Source organism: Plectropomus leopardus, chromosome 1 (assembly GCF_008729295.1).
Source record: "Plectropomus leopardus isolate mb chromosome 1, YSFRI_Pleo_2.0, whole genome shotgun sequence".
In the NCBI taxonomy this organism is placed as follows: Eukaryota; Metazoa; Chordata; class Actinopteri; order Perciformes; family Serranidae; genus Plectropomus; species Plectropomus leopardus.
In genome coordinates, this window is record NC_056463.1 from 38,699,714 (window position 1) to 38,719,251 (window position 19,538).

General features: G+C 39.9%; 1 protein-coding gene across 1 annotated transcript in view; it reads left to right on the forward strand.

Moving 5' to 3' along the window:
• The first annotated feature begins 2,261 nt into the window (after window positions 1–2,261).
• Window positions 2,262–19,538, forward strand: part of il16 (interleukin 16) — a 38,127-nt gene continuing 20,850 nt past the window's right edge. The window contains exons 1-10 of the mRNA XM_042484815.1: window positions 2,262–2,358; window positions 4,158–4,304; window positions 4,530–4,635; window positions 6,104–6,252; window positions 6,647–6,757; window positions 7,233–7,347; window positions 9,387–9,460; window positions 11,042–11,291; window positions 12,477–12,594; window positions 15,366–15,498. Coding sequence (XP_042340749.1) covers window positions 2,311–2,358; window positions 4,158–4,304; window positions 4,530–4,635; window positions 6,104–6,252; window positions 6,647–6,757; window positions 7,233–7,347; window positions 9,387–9,460; window positions 11,042–11,291; window positions 12,477–12,594; window positions 15,366–15,498 — 1,251 coding nt within the window. The 5' untranslated portion in view covers window positions 2,262–2,310. The remainder of the gene's footprint in view (window positions 2,359–4,157; window positions 4,305–4,529; window positions 4,636–6,103; window positions 6,253–6,646; window positions 6,758–7,232; window positions 7,348–9,386; window positions 9,461–11,041; window positions 11,292–12,476; window positions 12,595–15,365; window positions 15,499–19,538) is intronic.

Sequence of the window (19,538 nt, forward strand, 5' to 3'; positions counted from 1 at the left end):
TCGCCGGCTTCCTCCCACAGTCCAAAGACATGCCGGTCAGTTTGATTGGTGACTCTAAATTGCCCTTAGGACTGTGAGCGTGTATGGTTGTCTGTCTATATGTGTCGGCCCTGCGATAGTCTGGCGACCTGTCCAGGGTGTACCCCGCCTTCAGCCCGATGACAGCTGGGATTGGCTCCAGCCCCCCCGCGACCCTTACAAGGACAAGTGGTTACGGAAAATGAATGAATGAATATATGTTTTGTAATCAAATTGCTGTACTAAATGACTCTATTTTTGTTGAATGGCACAAACATGATAATACGATGGATTCTTATTTTACCAGGAAAAAAAGTGTGTGACCTCTCTGTTGAGTTGCCCAATCATGGTAAACAGAAGCTGATGCTGTCTTTAGCTCAGTATAAACACTACATTAGATCATAATGTAATATTAATTGCCAGTATCCGTTTTTAGACTTAAGTATATTTAGAAGATACTTTACTCATCCTTGTCTTTTATCTTACAATCGGCAAATATATAAATCCATTTTCTCTTTACCTAAAGGGATAGATTGGCTTTATTAAGCATACTAAACTTGATTTATGCTCACTTTTTATTTTTTTAACCACACATTTTATACATATTTTGGTACTACAATTTATTATTTGTATTTATTTCGTTTTGTTTTTTCTATATTTATTTTTTTATAAAGTTACCTTTAATTTCTGTCTTTTACAATAAATTAACTACTACAATTTAAAAAAGACATCATACTGAGAATTGTTTTGATAAATTGATACATTAAGTTACCATATTCTATAGTTTGTAATGTTTTTATATGAAAAGATGCGACATTGGTGGTACAAATGGAAAAAAAAATCCATTTATGTTTAAGTGTTCATGCTAGAGTTGCCTTAACTGCCTTAAGTTAACCAGCTGGTTGAGTTGCATGTACGCTGACTGAATGGGCCATCTGAGCAGAAAAAAAAGAAAGAAAGAAAAGATGCTAATTGTGGAGTCAGGAATACAGTTTTACCATTTTTTAATGTTAAATTAATCTGGTTCTGCATTTAACAGCTAAAGGGCCTATTTTGAGGGATTTCTGACATTTCTTAAAGTTTGCTGGGCACTTTACTCAAATTTATTTGCCTGCATCTGCCACAATTCCTCCTCGCTCAGTTTCCCTCTGTCATCTGTGCTCACTTGAAAACTATATATTCCAGATATTGTCACCGACATCTTACACAGGTGATGTCATTTGGAGATTCAGTATCTTCACTGTATCAGATCAGGGTGATAAGAACTGCCTAATATGACAGAAACCATATTTAGGAAATTTTTATTTGACATGTACTTTGATGTTTTAGTTTAGCCAAATGTCCCATTCACTTACTTGAAGGGGGTGGGCTTTATTACCTATACTGCAGCCAGCCACCAGGGGGCGATCAAGGTGTAATGGCTTTACTTTTGGGGAGCAGATATTTTGTTTATCTTTATTATACAGACTATGGTCCCAACATGAGGTCATTATCACCTTCATCTTCATTCTCAAAGATGAATGATTTATTCATTGCCTCTGGATCAGTAAATCAGTACAGTAAGTCAGCATACACACTTTACACACTAAAAAAAACAAAAAGTTTGTTTTATACAGGAGAGAGGGAACAGTTATATTGCATCCCAGTATGGTCTTTATGACATACCGTAAAGCTATCTAACAAGGTACATGTACAAACTGTCACAAAAAACAACAGGCTTACGCCACAGCACCCACATAAAACACTGCACCTCCTGCACAAACACAGTGTAATCTGTTGGTGAGAGGGCAGTGACAGGGGACTCAGTTGTTGATGAAAGCAGGCTCCTGCTACCAGGATCAGCCAATAACAAAATCCAACTGCAATATCAGGTTTTAACCTTAAGATGACAGTCACTGTGTATATTTATAACAATGCTTTGTACTAAAATGTCAAGAGTTTTACCTGAAGCAATTACAACACTACTAAATACCCATATATGTTGCTTTTCAGCTAAAACATTTTTTAAGCGGTCAGAGGGTTTAGTTACTCTTTAATCCACTGACTCAGTGAAAAAAACTTTCAGTATTATGGATTTTGATTTTTTATAGTTTTAAGAGGAACTTGTAAATCCCATATCAGTCTAACTGTAATAATCTAGTGTTTATTCATGCAATAATGTTTTTTGCTGAAACACTTTTGAACCTTGTTACCTTTTAGTTGTCTCTGTGTTTTCTTTATAGAGGCTGCAGCTTCCTGAGCCCAGACAAGCTGACACCTTTTAACGGACAGTTTCCAAAGGGTAGTGCTTGGATGCCAGGAGATGGGATGAGGAGCAGTCACACTGAAGCCCATAGTGAGGTAAAAGCAGCTCACATATGAAATGGACTCCAGTGTGACAGTTGTTTCCCTTTGTCTGATACATAAGAAAACACCATCCTACTGTCGTAAGTCTTATAAAGCACAATATTGTTATGTATCTCTCATTTTTATGTTGGTCATTTACACATTCTGTAAGATTAAAAGTTTCTTCTATAACAATTCATCAGTCATCAGTATACTGCTTTGTGCTACGTTTTTTAGTGAGAATTGTGCCACCAAAAGTGAGTATTTTAAAACAAACAAAATGATGTTTTTCTCACCATAACCTGGTGGTTTTAGTATCTAAACATATCAACACACCATCAGGGTGATGAGCTTATTGAAATTTGAATTAAATGTAGATGTTTGATAAACAAGTAAAACACAGCATGCATCATATATTTCAACGCGCTTTGTCTGCAGCCTCTCATACACTGCGACAATCGTTCACACAACTACTACTAGCAGACAGAGATAGAGTTCTGTTAAAACCACTTGTGATGGTTCTGTTAATTGATAGCATTAGTAACTTTTTTTAAATTCTGTTTCTGCACTTAGTGAGGTGCCTGTGTCAGATATGTGACCAAAATTTCTTTTTTTTTTTTTGAATTTTAAAAGTGAATGATAAACATTGTTATTTTCACTACATTCATCTGCATAACATTTGTTTTAAATTATTTTATTACTAAGAGCTAAAAATGGTTTTGAACAGACTGCTGAAAATGTCTTTTCCTTACATTTAAAACCCATCCCAATAATTTGTAACTGAATTGCCATGCTAGACTCTGTTGTACTATATTAAACTACTCCACAATACTGTATTCTGTTGTCTTATAGGACTATACTACTCTATATTATAATATACTAAACTACATACTATACTCTATTGTATTGTGCTGTACTATACCATTTTTTTAAACTACTCATTATTATACTGTACTTTACTGGGTGGCTGTGGCTCAGGCGGGTAGAGTGGGTTGTCCACTAATTGGAAGGTTGGCGGTCCCCAGCTCCTCCAGTGCACATGTCCAAGTTTCCTTGAGCAGAGCACTTATCCCAAAATTGCTCCTGGTGGCTGTGCTAGTGGTGTGTAAATGTCTATGAAAGTCTGAAAACTGAGTAGAAGGTGGCACCCTGTACAGTAGCCTCTGCCACCGGTGTGTGAACGTGTGTGTAAATGTGACTCGTAGTGTGAAAAACGCTTAGCAGTGGTAAGTGGTAAAAATAACTAGAAAAGAACTATACAAGTGCAATTCCATTTACCATTTATTGAAATACACTGCACTACTACCACGACATGTACATTATATTACACTAAACTATACTGTACTGTACAATGCAACTCTATCATACTGTTAATATAATGTCTATTATACCTTGATGTTACTCTACTATCCACACACTGCTCTGCTTTACTATTATATTTATACTACACCATACATACTTTATCATATGTGCATGACCACATTTTTTACTGTAATGTATCATATTATGCTATGCTACACTGCTCTATATTATAGAATACTGTTGTAACAAACTATAACATAGCCAGCTATATACTCTGTTGTAGTCTGGCCCTCTTTCTGTGTAGTGCCGTCCTGACCATCCTGATAAGCAGGATTTATAACCACAGCAGACAAAAGAAGCAAGTAGGACTATGGATGTGATGGATTGCTTTTTACTGTACGTGCAAAATTAGTACGTATTTACATTACATTGGTGGTGCATTCTGCTTTGGTGTGCCTTATGTTGGGCCACAGCTAAAATGTTTCTCCTTGCTGGTGTTTTATGTACTGTAGGACATTTCTACATGTGACGGTACTCTGCAGTCACATAGTGCGAGTACAAATCCTCTGCATCCAGCTCTCATCATTTCTTCATCTGAGCCTCTGTCATTGGCTGGATACACTGATGAAGAACTTACAGCCAACAACAACCACCTCAAGGTAAACTTATCTTCCATCAATACAGCAATACAGTCTGACCTTATAATTATATTCATAATATATAATTAATTTATAACTTGTAAAATCAATAAAACGTTATTATGCAATTGTTAAAAAAATCTAATCTCATACTGCAGTTAAAAAAAAAAGTTCTGTGTCCCTTTGACATAAATGGTTTTTCGTGGGGTTTTTTTTGTTTGTGTGTGTGTGTCTGTGTGTGTGTAGTTACCCATCCCGGAGGTGAATGAGGAGAGATGCTGGGACACAGAGAAGACTAAGCAGCCCCGACCAGAGCAGATGGCCAGCAATAGGACATGCTCCAATTCAACCAGTGTGTATCATACAGTTTCACCCCTGCACCCACACCCACAAACAAAACAAAAAAAAAACAGTTCTACAGTGAAAGTAATGCACATTACTACCAAAATCCAAATGTTGTACATGTGTTACAAAAATCAAATAAATCAATAGATTATCTAATAATCTAAATAAAAATGTCAAATTAACTTTATCAGAAGAATAAACAAAAGAAGTAATTATGTAAGATGATAATAAAAAGTAAAAATTCACATTTATTTTATTGTTCAATGATCCACATTTATGGAACAACCTTTAAAATAATCGTCTTTCACATGGAAAATAAGCAAAAAGCTGTTTTACTATTTATATCATAATCTCCCCTCTAATATCTATTTTACATTGATGTAAAAACATCAACTATTTTCAACTATTTATTTTCCAAAAGCTACATTTTACAAGATTACACTGAACACACCATGACACTTTGGCTCAATACTCATTTTTACTGAACAGAGCTTAAATGCATCAAAATGTAATAATGCAGCCACCATGAGCTGTTTATTAGCGCTCTTCCTGCCGATTTCAAGACGTATTGATTGTTTTTCCATTCTCTTTCCCTCCACATACACTCCTCTTGGTGCTGTAGTAGTAGTTGGTGTGTGTTCTACTCTGTAAGATGGATGGCTTGAGGCAGAAGTAGATGTACTCTTGTACATATTCTAAAGACTTTGTGGCTGGGGTGTGCAAAGGTCCTCTGATGACTCGCCCACTTGTGTATGATGATTCATTTGAAATTTTTGATGGAAAAGGACCTGCAGTACCATCCAGAGATACCAGCCATTCTCATTCCAAAGTTGTCAAATACCACCACTTTTACTGTGCTCTCAGCATAAGATCCCGAAGCCAAAAGCCACTTTTCATGTCTGCATGATATGCCACTGGACAGCGTCAGCTTAAAATGCGGCCATACGGAACTGTTTGCTGTGTTATTATACACCACTGGTCAACCAGACAGCACCTGCCATGGCAGCATGAGATGCGGACAGGCGATATGCCCCATTCTCAGTTGTTGTTTCTCTTTTTTATTGCAAAGTACCTTGTATTGCAATTTTGCACGAAAGGCACTTTACAAATAAAGTTCACTTAAATTGAATCATCTGACGCATCTGTGAGCATTGCATATGTGGACACAGAAGGTGGCTTTTGGCATCCCGCTCATATGCCAAAAGCACTGACAGAGTGGCACTTTGATGAGTTTGGAATGAGAACAGGTTAAAACATTTCACAGCTGCTGTGTCACACTGCTTATCCATAGTATAGCTCATACACTCTGTGTATGATCAGCTATGGACACAGACAAGTTTATTAAACTTGATTTCATGGGTTTTGCTGTCACCTGATGTCTACATGCGGGTTCTGTCTCGCTCTCTATCTAATGATTCAGAAGAAAATGAATTTAAACCTGCTATTCATTCTGATGATTCTTTGTGTATATCCAGGTGTCCATCCTTACTGGATTGGGGATCTGGACAGCATCATCATGAAGACCCCAGAGCTTTACACTGGTCATCCTCATGGGAATGCTGGTTTATATGGGAAAAGGAAGTCATTGTCCCAGCAGCTGGAGTTTCCTCATTCTACAAAACAAGTATTTGACTTTTATTATATAATAAACAGAATACATTACACATCACAACACTGCAGGAATCACAAAAAGTAAAACGCATATCTATGCGTGTGTATTTATATATATATATATACAGTATATACTGACAAATGTGGTCAGACAGGTCAGACAAGCGCAACAGACTTGACTTCTGTAAAATCGGGTAAGCTGCTCCAAAACCAGGTCTAATGTGTGTCCACTGGTTTGCGCTACACCTGCAGAGCACAATAAATTACATGATCAGGTCTTTGAGGTGGGTCCTGTGACGTCATGCTAAAAACAAAAGTCACTTTTGGGTAGAAAACTGTTCTAAGTGATGGAGAGATGTGAAAGCAAACCTGTTCATTTCTGTTGTGTTACATGCTGCTCCCCTCAGCCTGTTCAGCGTCCCTCCCGCTCCCTCAGCTCTGCCCAGCTGGTTCACTCCTGCAACACCGTGCAAGCCTTCATAATCTGTAATGTTGTGCTGATGAAGGGCCATGGCAAGGTAGGAACCATGCACCACCACCACCATAACTGTCACTTTTATTATTTGAATGAAAAATAGCCTTTACTCATGGTCAACTACTTAGATTTTTCAAGAGCTTTCAACTGCATCTCAAGATCTTCAGCAAAGTGTGACTTTCTCAGGATGTGTTGTTCACTGTGACTGTGGTTTAATAAAAATATTTAAAAAAAAAAAAAAAAAAGATCTTCAGCAAAGTTGCTCAGTGTCAGTCTGACCAGCTGATATATCTTCTGACTGCTCAGCGTGAGTTTGACCAAACTAGATAAACTTCTCTATCTCAGGTCAACAGGGAACTCAGCCAGTGTTTCAGTCCTTACTTTTCTTGTCTGTATAAATGACATACCAGCATGAGCCAACATGTGAAACTGTTCCTCTAACTATGATCATGAAAACAATAATTAATGCTTGTGAATGAGTGCTAATGCTATAAATATAACTCTGTTGCTGTCCCCAGGGTCTGGGCTTCAGTATAGTCGGCGGGAGGGACAGCATGTATGGACCGATGGGGATCTATGTCAAGACCATTTTGCCTGGAGGGGCAGCAGCTGCTGATGGGAGGCTGCAGGAGGGTGAGGGACATCATACTTCACATGAAGCTCATATACACACTTGGGAAAAGAGTTTGAGTCATTGCAGTCATACTGCTGCTCTCTATTACAACCCCTATTCCAAAGAAGTTGTGAATTTACTACAGTATATGGACATCAAGGTTCTGATTATCACGATAATCACGGTGAAATTCCACAATGGTTATTAATACATTTCAAATTTTAATCATGATAACCGTGTGTGATCACTGTGCTTTCAAAATCACGATAAAAACTGTCACCAGGGTCCCAAATTAACACCTGCCGAGTACCAAATGTAATAAAATCTCTGATGGTTATTGGCCATACTTGCAGATGAATGTGCCAAAGTTGTCATGTATGAAACTCTGTTGTGAGTCTCCACTGTGTTTTTAGGGTCACACGGCTCTGCTCCTCTGAGCTGCTACTCCTGTGCCTGTACTCCTGTGAAGCTGTCTCAAGCGCTATTCGTTCCGCGGCTCTGTTTACCATACCTGTTTACCAGATCACTAAACTATCACCAGCCACCGGTCTGCTGGTAGCTAACGCTGCATTACTGATGAAGGTTATGAGATGTTAAGACGGAGGCCCCGAAGTTTGAACCAAGACGGCAAACTCTCTTTGGTTCACACATTGACAGTGTCAGTGCAGTAGCTTCACTTCGTCCATTCTTACCTTTGACAATAAAAGCCCTAGACGGATACACTGCATCACAGCTTGCCAAAGGGAACACAATTTAATAAATACATTTACTGAAATAAATGTATATGCAAAACAAAAAAAGCGATTTATTATCATATCGCGATAATATTGATTATTGGGATAATTTTGGTCACTGTAATCGTGATATGAAAATTTTATATCGTTACATCTCTACTACAGGGACAAGATACATTAATCAGTTTGTGTTCAAACTGATTAACTTTTTTTTGGTATACACTCATTCTAAATTTGACTGCAAAATGCTCCAAAAGAGTTGGTACAGGGTCAATAAAAGACTGGAAATTTTCCAAAAGATTCCACAGGTAAACAGGTTGATTAATAACAGCTGATAGTATCATTATTGGGTAAGACAGAGGCATCCTCAAAAGGCTCGGCTGTTCACAAGTAGGGACAACAAGGAGCACAAGGTTCACCACTCCATGCTCAGAGTTATTCAGACCAAAACAAAATGACAAAAAGTATATTTTAAGTCATGCATACTAAAACAATCCAATATTTGAAAGTAGTATTAATGGACCCTATTGTACCTCAACATTATATTATTTTAAGTATTTTAATTAAATATTTAAAGTCACAGTAAAATGTTCAACACATGGTCATGTTATAGAGTCAAATGATATATTCAAAAGGGAATCATGCTGGTATAAATTTAGGAAAAATGTAACCTCAAATCATCCACATACACTCATCAAATAAACAAATCATTACACATACACTGCAAACCATAATGATTCTTCCATATGTGTCCTGTTTACAAATTGAATATTAGAATGATATGTTACAGTAAAAAGTCAGATTTCCATATGCTGTCATAATAAATTAACAGTCTGTCATGGAGAGAACTGTTTCTGTGTCTATTATCAGTAAAGGCAGCTAAATCTCAGTTAATGTGTCAGTTTATCTTTCATTTTAAAAATACAAAATAAAAGCAGTTTAAGTGTCTGTTAAGAGATGAAAGCAGTTAAAATGCTGGTTGACATGTAAGCAGCTGAGAGCAGCTGAAGTGGTAAAGTGTAGGAAATTAAACAGCTGAAAGTTAAAGCATAAGTTACAGCACATGTGATTAAAGCATTTGAAATTTTGGTTCAAGTGTAAGCTCTGAACTGTCGCTTGAGGACTAAGAGATGCAGTAAAGGGATTGCAAAGCAGTAAACATTCTGCTTTCATCAGCTACTAAGAAATACATTAACTATGATGTTATTATGAGTGTAAATGTGATCAAACTGATGGCACTCTTTTCTTAACTGTGTCAGATGACACCTGACAGAGCAGATGTTCAGCCTGTGAGGCTCTCAGATTTTGTGCTTGTGTGTCTGCAGGTGATGAGATCCTGGAGCTGAATGGAGAGTCACTCCATGGTCTGACTCATGATGAAGCCCTGCACAGGTTTAAGGTAAGGTAACCACATCATGATTCTAATGACAGGATTTCTCTCAGTTCAGAGTTTTTCTATTATCAAAATAAAGCAGTGGTAGTGACAAAGCTGTGATCTACTGAACCCAAATTAAACTTTTAAAATGTGAAACAGCAGCTTGGCTACACTTACTAAGTGGAAGAGTCTGCCTTGCAACTTTAGCCTAAAGGATCACAACATGGAACACAGAAGGTCCAGTCAAAGGGGAGACCCAGTAGTTAGAAATTTTCTAAGTAACAAATTCAAATGCACAGTTCTCAGTGAAGCCTCAGTCACAAAGAATTTTCAGAGGCATTCTCCCTACCTCGCCCAGTGCCTGTGCAGTGCTGCTGTGCAGAAGGAGAGCGAGGAGAGAGATGTGAGAGACTCAGCAGAGGAGCTGTGTACTGTCCTGCACAGCTTGCAGACATATTCAAAAACAATAGGTGAAAATAACACATTTACACTGCATGCAAAAAACTACATAGTTTTTGCCCCAAACTGCATGGGACTAGCATGACACGGGCTTGTCTGTAAAGATGGAGATGCATGGGTACCCACGAAACCCATTTTCATTCAGGTATCTTAAGGTCAAAGTTCGGGGGACCTCTGTGAAATGGCAATGCTATTATTCGATCATCAAAATTTATCCTAACTTTGAGACGTTATTTAACCCCCTTCCTGACAAGCAGGAAGTAGCATGGCATGGTTGGTAATACTGGATTCCTCAGGTCTTCTAGTTTCACATGATACCAGCATCACTCTAGCTTTAAAACTTGTCCCGGTACAGCCTTTTAAAGACAGGAGTGTGATTGAAAAAACCCCCCAAAAAACGTGCATGTTATGTACGAACTGTCATCGCATCACAATTAATGCTTACAGCCCTAATTGAAATACATCTTTCACCACTGTTATTCCCACCATATTAACTCAAGTATAAGCACCGGCATGTGAAGCCTTGGAATAAGAACAAGATGAGTGGAAAATCAAAACAAAACAAACAAGGAAAATGTAATTAATAAAAATATAAAAAAATGTAATTATATAAAAGTATAATTATATAAAAGTAGACTGACAGTTGTGCAGTCAGAGGACTCAACTTCCACCAGTATTAAACTCCATTATTTAAACACTTCTTAAAAAATGCTTTGAGAAAAGGTTGTTGTGTACCTTCAAATTGAGGTTTCTCTTTTGGAGCCTGATGGTGGCTCTGTGCTGATATGTGTTGGCTGCATAAAGAGCAGACTCTTCCAGTCACCCCATTGCTGTTCTTTGCTCCTTTGTCACTCAAGCACCTACTTGGCAATTTAAGTAGTGAGCACAACACACTCCCTCTTAAATCTTTAGTGAAAGCTGTCCTGGGACTTTGACTAATGGATTTAACATCCATGAGTTAGAAAACCTAAAAAATATCATTTAAAATTTTAAATAATTTCATATTAAATACTTAAATAGGGTGTTAACAGGGGCCCAAACCTTAGATCACATGTTCAACACAGGATCAAACCAACTAACCAGCCAGCCAACATTTGCAGAAGAACTGAACATTGATTTGACAGATGAATCTATGTTCCTGTGCAGCAAATCAAAAAGGGCCTGCTGACTCTGGTGGTGAGGACGAGCCTGCATCTGGGGGCCCTGTGTGGTCAGGCGCAGGTAGCTCAGCTGTGCAGGTCGCGCTCCCTCAGCTCCACTACAGCCATGGCCAGGGTCAGTGCTGACATGGAAAACTACAACTTCCTGAACAACGACTGCATAAACTCACTGAGTGTCCCAGGTCAGCCTGTCAAGCCCAGAGACCGCATCATGGTGGAGATCATCCTGCACAAAGGTCAGCCTCACAGGACAGCAGAGACACCACTCATACATGATTGAAATCTTTTTGGTATTTTATCATGTAAAGTACCGAACATTTCCACTCACACTGTCTCTAATGGAAAGAGCTCCTTGCTTCTCCAAGCTTCAGCTGATTAACCCTCAGGGACTCTTTGGTGTATTTTAGGTGCTTTTCATTCTTCATTTTTTGATCATTTTGGCTGTGCTCATGCATATGGCATACATTTTGGCAAGATTGTGTTTTTTTGTTTAATCTGTGAATTTTCAGCTCAGCTCTTACAATAAGTCACCGCGGAAACTCAATTGTTACATTCATACTGTTAAGTACAAAAAATGCTCCATTGACACCCATTCAAACTGCAATTTTTGATCCCACAGCCACAAAAGCATAAAAACATGCATTGTATTATTTCTGGGTTTATTCTGGGCTTTTGCCTTGGAATTTGTAATTTTTGCTGTTTTCCACATGATGAGGTCTAAAATCTACCTAGCATGTAGTATACTGAAAATAATTTTGTTTTGTTTTGATCTAAAAACATAGTATCATGACAAAAACCTGGCATTAAAGGGGTTAAAATTCTGAAAATTCATGAATATTTGATATTCGTGATTAGGACTGATGTTGGTTAAAACATTAATAATATAATATTAATGTATAATGTTTTCTGAAGCTTAATTTTGAAAAGCGCATTTTGTGAGTGAAGTGTGTATAATATAAAAGCAGGCCCTAACCCCTAAATTCCACCGAGTCAGTCAGCGCCACGTTATGGCTGCAGCACAGCCTCCAGAGAGTTCTAGTCAATGCTCGTTATTCCCGCAAGTGCGCCTCAGAACGTCTCAGCAGCAGCCAGAAACATTTTGAAAATTGAAAATGAATCGAGAGGTTCCAGAATAATGTGCATTTGCAGTTTGGTCAGGGTTCGTCAGGTTCGCCTCGCAATCCCTACAACCTGTAACTGACATGTATGCGTAAAATCGATTGAGTTCTCAGAAAAAATCACTTCAGGCTCTGGTAATTCATGATGGCCATGATGGTGGTTTGTTGGGGGTGTAAATGCTACATTTCTAAAATTCTAAATTTTTCTAAAACAGTCACCTTTAATGATAGTTTAATGATTAATGACAGTATCATAATAATTCATATCACAATAGAGGATTATATGGATGTGTATTCTCCCAGAGGCTGGTGTTGGTCTGGGTATTGGCCTGTGCTGTGTTCCATCTGGTGACAGCTGCCCTGGGATCTACATCCACACCCTCTCTCCTGGATCTGTGGCACACATGGACGGTAAACTGCGGTAAGGAGAAATGACATTATAATATAATGTCATTATAGGGTTAAAATGCACACTGCATTAAAATTTGACTAGTAAGTAAGAAATTAGACTCAGTTCATGTTAAGGCTGCTCAATTATGGCTTTTATTAATTATTTTGATTGATATTGAAATCACAATTAATTAACGATTATTTAACATGATCACTCACTGGCCTTTAGAACGTCATGTAGTTATTCAACATTATCTCTGGTGTTTACTTTTAACACTGGATGTCCTTTAACTTAAAAACAAGTGAACTAAAAAACAATGAAAGCTTTGTGGTGCAGCCACAACTATGTAATACATCTTGCACATAACTGTAGTCTGATCACATTCACATAATAATAAAACCTAACCCAACGAATATAATTTAACAATACATAACAATTACTGTAACAATAACAGCAAAATAAATTTTGAATTGGGATTAATGATTGTTTCACTAATTCAGCAGACAGACATTTCTCCGTTATCTGTTTAGAAGCAGCTGGGAGTGTCACTACAATAAAGTCTGGTCCACAGGTCTGTTCTTCGGGGCTAACTTCTGTCACTTTAGTCAGCAGCTGGCGAGCTAGACATGGGAACATGTTTCGTGTCTTTCAGAGCACTTATTCTCTGACAAACGGCCTCAAAAGTTGATACATCACACAGCCGCGTTTTACGTAATACTCTCTGCTCCTCTCACTGCCACTATCACCGGCACACACACATCTGCTCTCCCTGTATTTCAAAACAACCAGAGAGGCAGTGTGCTGTGGCTCTCTGTTTTCAACCCCTGCTGAACTTCTGTTTGGACTTTGGAGCACGAGGAAAGGGTGCGCTTATTCACAAAAAAAAAAGACAAAATGGGAGCAGTTAATCGTTTTATCTTGATTATCTTGTTTTGAAAATGGAGGGAAGCCAAAATCGTAATCAAAATTAAAATCAGATTAATTGCCCAGCCCTAGTTCATGTGATGGAAACAATTTAGTCAGTTACTGAAGAAACAGATAATGTTAGAACCAGTGTGTAGCATCAGCGGCATGTTAACTAAGTATACAGCTTCACAAAGCCATTCATGGGGAGCTACTCGTTTAGATATCACACTAACCATTGTATGAGGATATGTTGTTAAAGTAGCCATGCTTCCTACACACAGCCTCATCTGTAAGAGTGATTTCCATCAGAAATATTGTCACTTTCAACATATCCTCATACAAAAGTTTGTATTATCAGCACCATATAAAGTTATGTAGGTTAGGTCAGGTTTAGGAAAAGAAACATGAATATGTCCCTTAGAATGACTCAGAGTTCACATAGCTCCAAACAATGGTCTCCTAGAGAGGCCCCTGTCCACCACCCCAACCTGCCTGTTTAAAGGGCTGCTTCCTTCTTTACTCCATTGGTCATGTGTTTGTAGCCTTGCCAAATGCTTGGCTTACACACACACACTACTTGCTCATGATTAGGACTGGACCTAAGGATTATTTTTTATCAATTAATCTATCGATTATTTCTTCGATTAATTGATTAATCTGTCGATTTGTTTTATTGATCTAACTATTTTTTTATTACTTGATTAATACAACAACGAATGTACCAAAAATAACATTTTAAAACTTGTCAGATATATTTCAATATTTTATTCAATTATCTTCAATCATGACAGAGAATACACTGCAGGGCATTTTTCCCATACAAAAAATAGCCCAGTCTTAACTGTGTTTTACATTCTGATATAAAATGTCTCCAAAATAAAATTAATTCAAGAGGCTTGTTCCATTCAAGTAAAGGGAATGTAGTGCAATCTACATTTAGCAATCCAACAGCAAAATAAATAAAATGATGTAAAATTCAAGTCTCTTTTGGAGGAGTAACAAAACAGTTACTCTTTGTTACAGTGGCAAACCTCAAATCCCGCAGTCCAACAAAACATCTTACAGTAAAATTACTGCATTACTGCACTTTCTCTAACTGAAATAATTATAACTCTTTCTGCATCATAGTAATTCAGCCTTAACTGGGCCATAGGCCCGCTTCACACAGTGCGTCATAAGAGTGTGAGCAGGGCTGAGCGTATTGTTTTCTTGTTATCGAATGAGAGCATGCTCTCTGCCCACCTGAGCAGCGCTTCAGACGCGTCTGAGCTTCGTGTCAGCTGGAATAGACAGTGACACGTCGACACACGTTATGTAAATCGGCCTATTTACATTATCGATTACGTCGATGCGTTGCCCCAGCCCTAGTCATGATAACGTAGCATTTATATGAATCTTGGTGCATTACTTTTCATACAGCCTGCACCTTTTTTCATTTTGTACAAAATCACAGAGTTGCACTTTGGATGAATATTGTCTGCTGTAGAATCCAACCAACAGCAGGCAAGAAAACATGGGTAATCCAAAAGAAAGACACAAAACTAAGAATTAACCAAAAAGTGAAAAAAGACTGGAGGAAGGTACAGGGACTAAAACACAAGAGGCTAATCAGGTACAGGTGAAACTAATCAGGACCATCCAAAAAGGAGGGAAAACACAATGGGGAGGAAGTGGAAAGGCAAACATGACATGAGGATTTCAAACTTTAAAATAAAACAGGAAATAAACACAAAAACAACACTTAACATCCAAATCATGACATACAGCCAAATCTTTTGCTATGCACAGTGTTCTAACACTGTGTATGCTGTCTTGTACACATGTTTCTCTTCTCAGTGTTCCTTTTCCTTCTTTTTTCCACCACCATTTCCTGAACATTCCCTCCCTCCCTTTAGGTGTGGGGATGAGATCATGGAGATCAACGATACTGTGGTTTACAACATGGCGCTGAATGACGTCTACACAGTGCTGAGCCACTGCCCACCAGGTCCAGTTTACATCATCATCAGCCGACACCCCGACCCCAAAGTATGCAACACCCCCATCTCATTTACCTTAAACTTCCAGGGCAGACCTGTGTTGGCTCCGTGTTAGTGTTACCTCATGGGTTAAGCTGCAGCCATCTGTGCTGGTAGCCTTACCCTGGCTTTTACCGTGCTGTTAATGTATGTAATGTACTCACTTGCATGTGTGTACATTAACTCAAGTACTGTACCCGAGTGCAAATTTACTTTACTTGATTAATCTCATGCCTCTTCTTCTTCAGCTTCACTACATTTCAGAGGAAAGTGTACATTTCACCAACACTACAATTTTTTGAAAACTAGTGACTAGTTACTTAACAAATTAAGACTTTTTGCACTCAAAACCATGACATGACAAAGCATACATATCCAAGTGCAGAAGAAAATTCATTGGCAGTTATTTAAAAAAAAAAAACATTAGTAATTTTTCATGCAGAAACATTTCATGATTCAAGTCTCTCAAATATATGGATTTTCTGCTTCTCCTTTTAATTTTACTGTATTGAATACTTTTACTTGTATATCTAATAATTATTACTTTCCCTGATATTACTTTTAAGTAATATTTTCAACGTAGGACTTTTATTTATAGTATTTTTAGTGTGTGTGTAGTATTTTAACTTAAGTGAAGGCTCTGACAAAGAACATGCTGGGCGGCCAAGTCAAATGGATGTATGTTGTTTATCATGATTACTTTTTCCAAATACTGTTGCTTGACCAATGTAGCAACATGGTCGTGAGTATATCAAGAGAACACAAGACAGAGCCCCAGTCCAAAAATTGTAATTCTAACATTTTTTTGTGTGTGTGCATGCATGCACTTGCGTGTCTGTGCATGTTTGTCTAAAAGACACTAAAGGGTTGGTTGTCTGTAATTGTAGAATAGAACTCCTCCTCAGGTCATTAAAACACAAAAAATTCCTAGAAACAATACTGATAACATAATCTCTGTGTCCTAAATGGTGCCTACAGCCCTCAAACTCACTATTCCAATATGTTTGTAAAAATTGTCTTTAAAAAGGGGTTGTATAAATGGGTTATCTTGATAAATGACAGTTCATGTGCAGTTTCGTGTTTTAGAAGACAAGTTCAGAGGGGAAAAGTCCCAGATTAGCTCCCTGCTGCCATTGCAGTTTTTTGAAGTAAAGTAAAGTAAAAGTGGTTTGCCTTTCACCTAAAACACCTGCACACCCATCACATGTGTAGCACCACATGGTTCCATTTCTGGTCCTCATTTATTCTGTTTGGGTGGCACAGTGGTGTAGTGGTTAGTTCTGTCGTATCACAGCTATATACTGTCCCATAGAAAGAGCGTTGGTGTTTTTTTCTGCTCTGTTTTGTGAGAATTACCTTTTTTCCAGAGCTAGCCTACGAAGCCAGGGGTCAGCATCCTGGGGGCCCTGCCCCTGCCTGCTCCCCGGCACACAATGCACCCGGCCCTGATTTCACCTCCTGTGGGTGGTGGGCCCACAGGGTGGTGGCAGCATGTCAATCTCGACCGGGCCCCATGGCAAAAGGCCCAGCCACCAGACGCTCGCCTTTGAGACACTCGGGTGAAGAGAGGAGCAGAGCTGTCAACTGATGACCTCCTGGTGGTGAGTTGGATCAGATGGCGGGGGAGACTGCTGGACAGACCCGGTAAACCCGAACATGTAGTGAGGGTGAACGAGGGAATGTCTGGCGGAGACCCCTGTCTGCCAGATCTTCAACTCACACCTCCAGAAGAACTTTTTATGCATCCCGGGGGAGGTTGGGGACATGGAATCCGAGTGGTCTTTGTTCAAAACCTCCATTGTGGAGGCAACTGCTAGAAGCTGTGGTCAGAATGTCATCGGTGCCTGTTGTGGTGGCTACCGGAGGACCCGCTGGTGGACACCAGCAGTGAAGGAGGCCGTCAGGCTGAAGAGGAGGCCTTTTGGACTGTACTGGCCCAGGGTTCTCTTGAAGCAGCAGACAGCTAAAACTCGGGTGTGAGAGGAGTTTGGGTAGGCCATGGGGGAGGACTTTCGGTCAGCCTCAAGGAAGTTCTGGTAAACCGTGAGACATCTCCGGAAGGGAAAGCAGGGCTTGTCTCAGGTTGTGTTTAGCAGGGGAGGAGAACTGCTGATACGGACTGGGGATATTGTTGAAGGGTGGAAGGAGCAGTTTGAGGAACTCCTGAACCTTGCCGTCAGGTCTTCCATGGAGGAGGCAGAGTCTGAAGACTTGGGGGATTCTTCATCCATAACTCTGGCAGATGTTGCTGAGGTAGTCAAAAAGCTTCTCTGCGGCAAAGCACCAGGTGTGGATGAGATGCGTTCTGAGATGCTGAAGGCTCTGGACATTGTTGGACTTTCTTGGCTGGACCGGAGACTGTGCTCCATTTATCAGGGTATCACACTGCTCAGGCTTCCCAGGAAAGTTTACTCCAGGGTGCTGGAAAGGAGGCTCCAACTGATCGTCGAACCTCGGATTCAGGAGGAACAGTCGTGGAACAACAGATCAGCTCTTTACCATTGCGAGGCTGCTGGAGGGGGCATGGGAGTTTGCCTATCTGGTCTGCATGTGTTTTGTGGATTTGGAGAAGGCTTATGACCGTGTCCCTCAGGAAGTTCTGTGGGGGTTGCTGCGGGAGTACGGGGTACTGGGGTCACTACTGCATCCCATCCGGTCCTTGTATATCCAAAGTGAAAGCTGTGTCCGCATACTCGGCGTGAAGTCAAACACATTCCCAGTGGGTGTTGGCCTCCGTCAGGGTTGCCCCTTGTCTCTGATCCTGTTCGTGATTTTCATGGACAGGATCTGCCGGGGGGAGTTAGGAGTCTGGTTTGGGGCCGTCAGAATTGCGTCTGCTTTTTGCATATGATGTGGTTCTGCTGTCTTTATCACACCGTGACCTTCAGCATGCACTGGGGCAGTTTGCAACTGAGTGTGAAGCGGTCGGGATGAGAGTTAGTAACTCCAAATCTTAGGCCTTGGTTCTCTGCGAGAAAATGGTGGATTGTCCCCTCTGGGTGGGGGGAGAGTTGTTGCCCCAAGCAAAAAAGGGTACAAGCATTTCGGGGTCTTGTTCATGATTGAGGGTAGAACGGAGCGTGAGATGGACAGGTGGTTTGGTGCAGCATCTGCAGCACAGTAATGCGGGCGCTCCACCGGACCGTTGTGGTGAAGGAGTTTAGTCAGAAGGCGAAGCTCTCGATATACCTGTCCATCTATTTTCCATTCCTCACCAATGGTCTTTTTTTTTTTTTTTTTTTTTTTTTGCAGTTTTTGGCATTTTCACAAAATTTGCATACCTTTGTAGATTTTTTTTTTTTTTGCAGACTGTTTTGAGATTATATCCTTTAGCTGTAAGGTCTAGTGTGTAGCATTTAATAGCATCTAATGAGGTTACAGAACTGAAACTTCGCCTGTGTGCCAGGCATGTAGGGGAATTATGGGCTGAAAATGAGTTTCCTCCACAGAGTGGCTTGGCCCAGCCTTAGAGATGGGGTGAGGAGCTCCGACATCTGGAAGGCTCGAAGTAGAGCCACTGCTCCTTCACGTCGAAAGGGGCCAGTTCAGGTGGTTCAAGCATCTGATTAGAACGCCTCCTGGGCACCTCCCGTTGGCGGTTATCTGGGCACATGCTACTGGTAGGAAGCCCAGGGGCAGACCTAGAACACGCTGGAGGGAATACATATCTTGTCTGGCCTGGGAACACCTTGGGGTCCCCCAGAACCAGCTGGAAAGCGTTGCTGGGGAGAGGGACGTCTGGAATGGTTCGCTCCACCTGTTGCCCGGGCGACCTGGCCCCGGATAAGCGGGAGAAAATGGATGGACCTTTTTTCCATCTTCAGGTTTATGGCAAAATTTAAAGATTTTCATGCTACACAAGAATCTGAAGACTGTTTTTATACTTTTGTATGTTGTTTCTTTTTTTACTTTTATCACTCCCTTTAAGAGGTTCGAAAGCTGCCTTGAACTCAGATACTTTTTGCCATCCTTTAACGCTAGCCTCAGCCACTAGTGTGTGAATGCGTGTGTGAATGGGTGTAGTGACATATACTATGAAAGGTCAAAGTG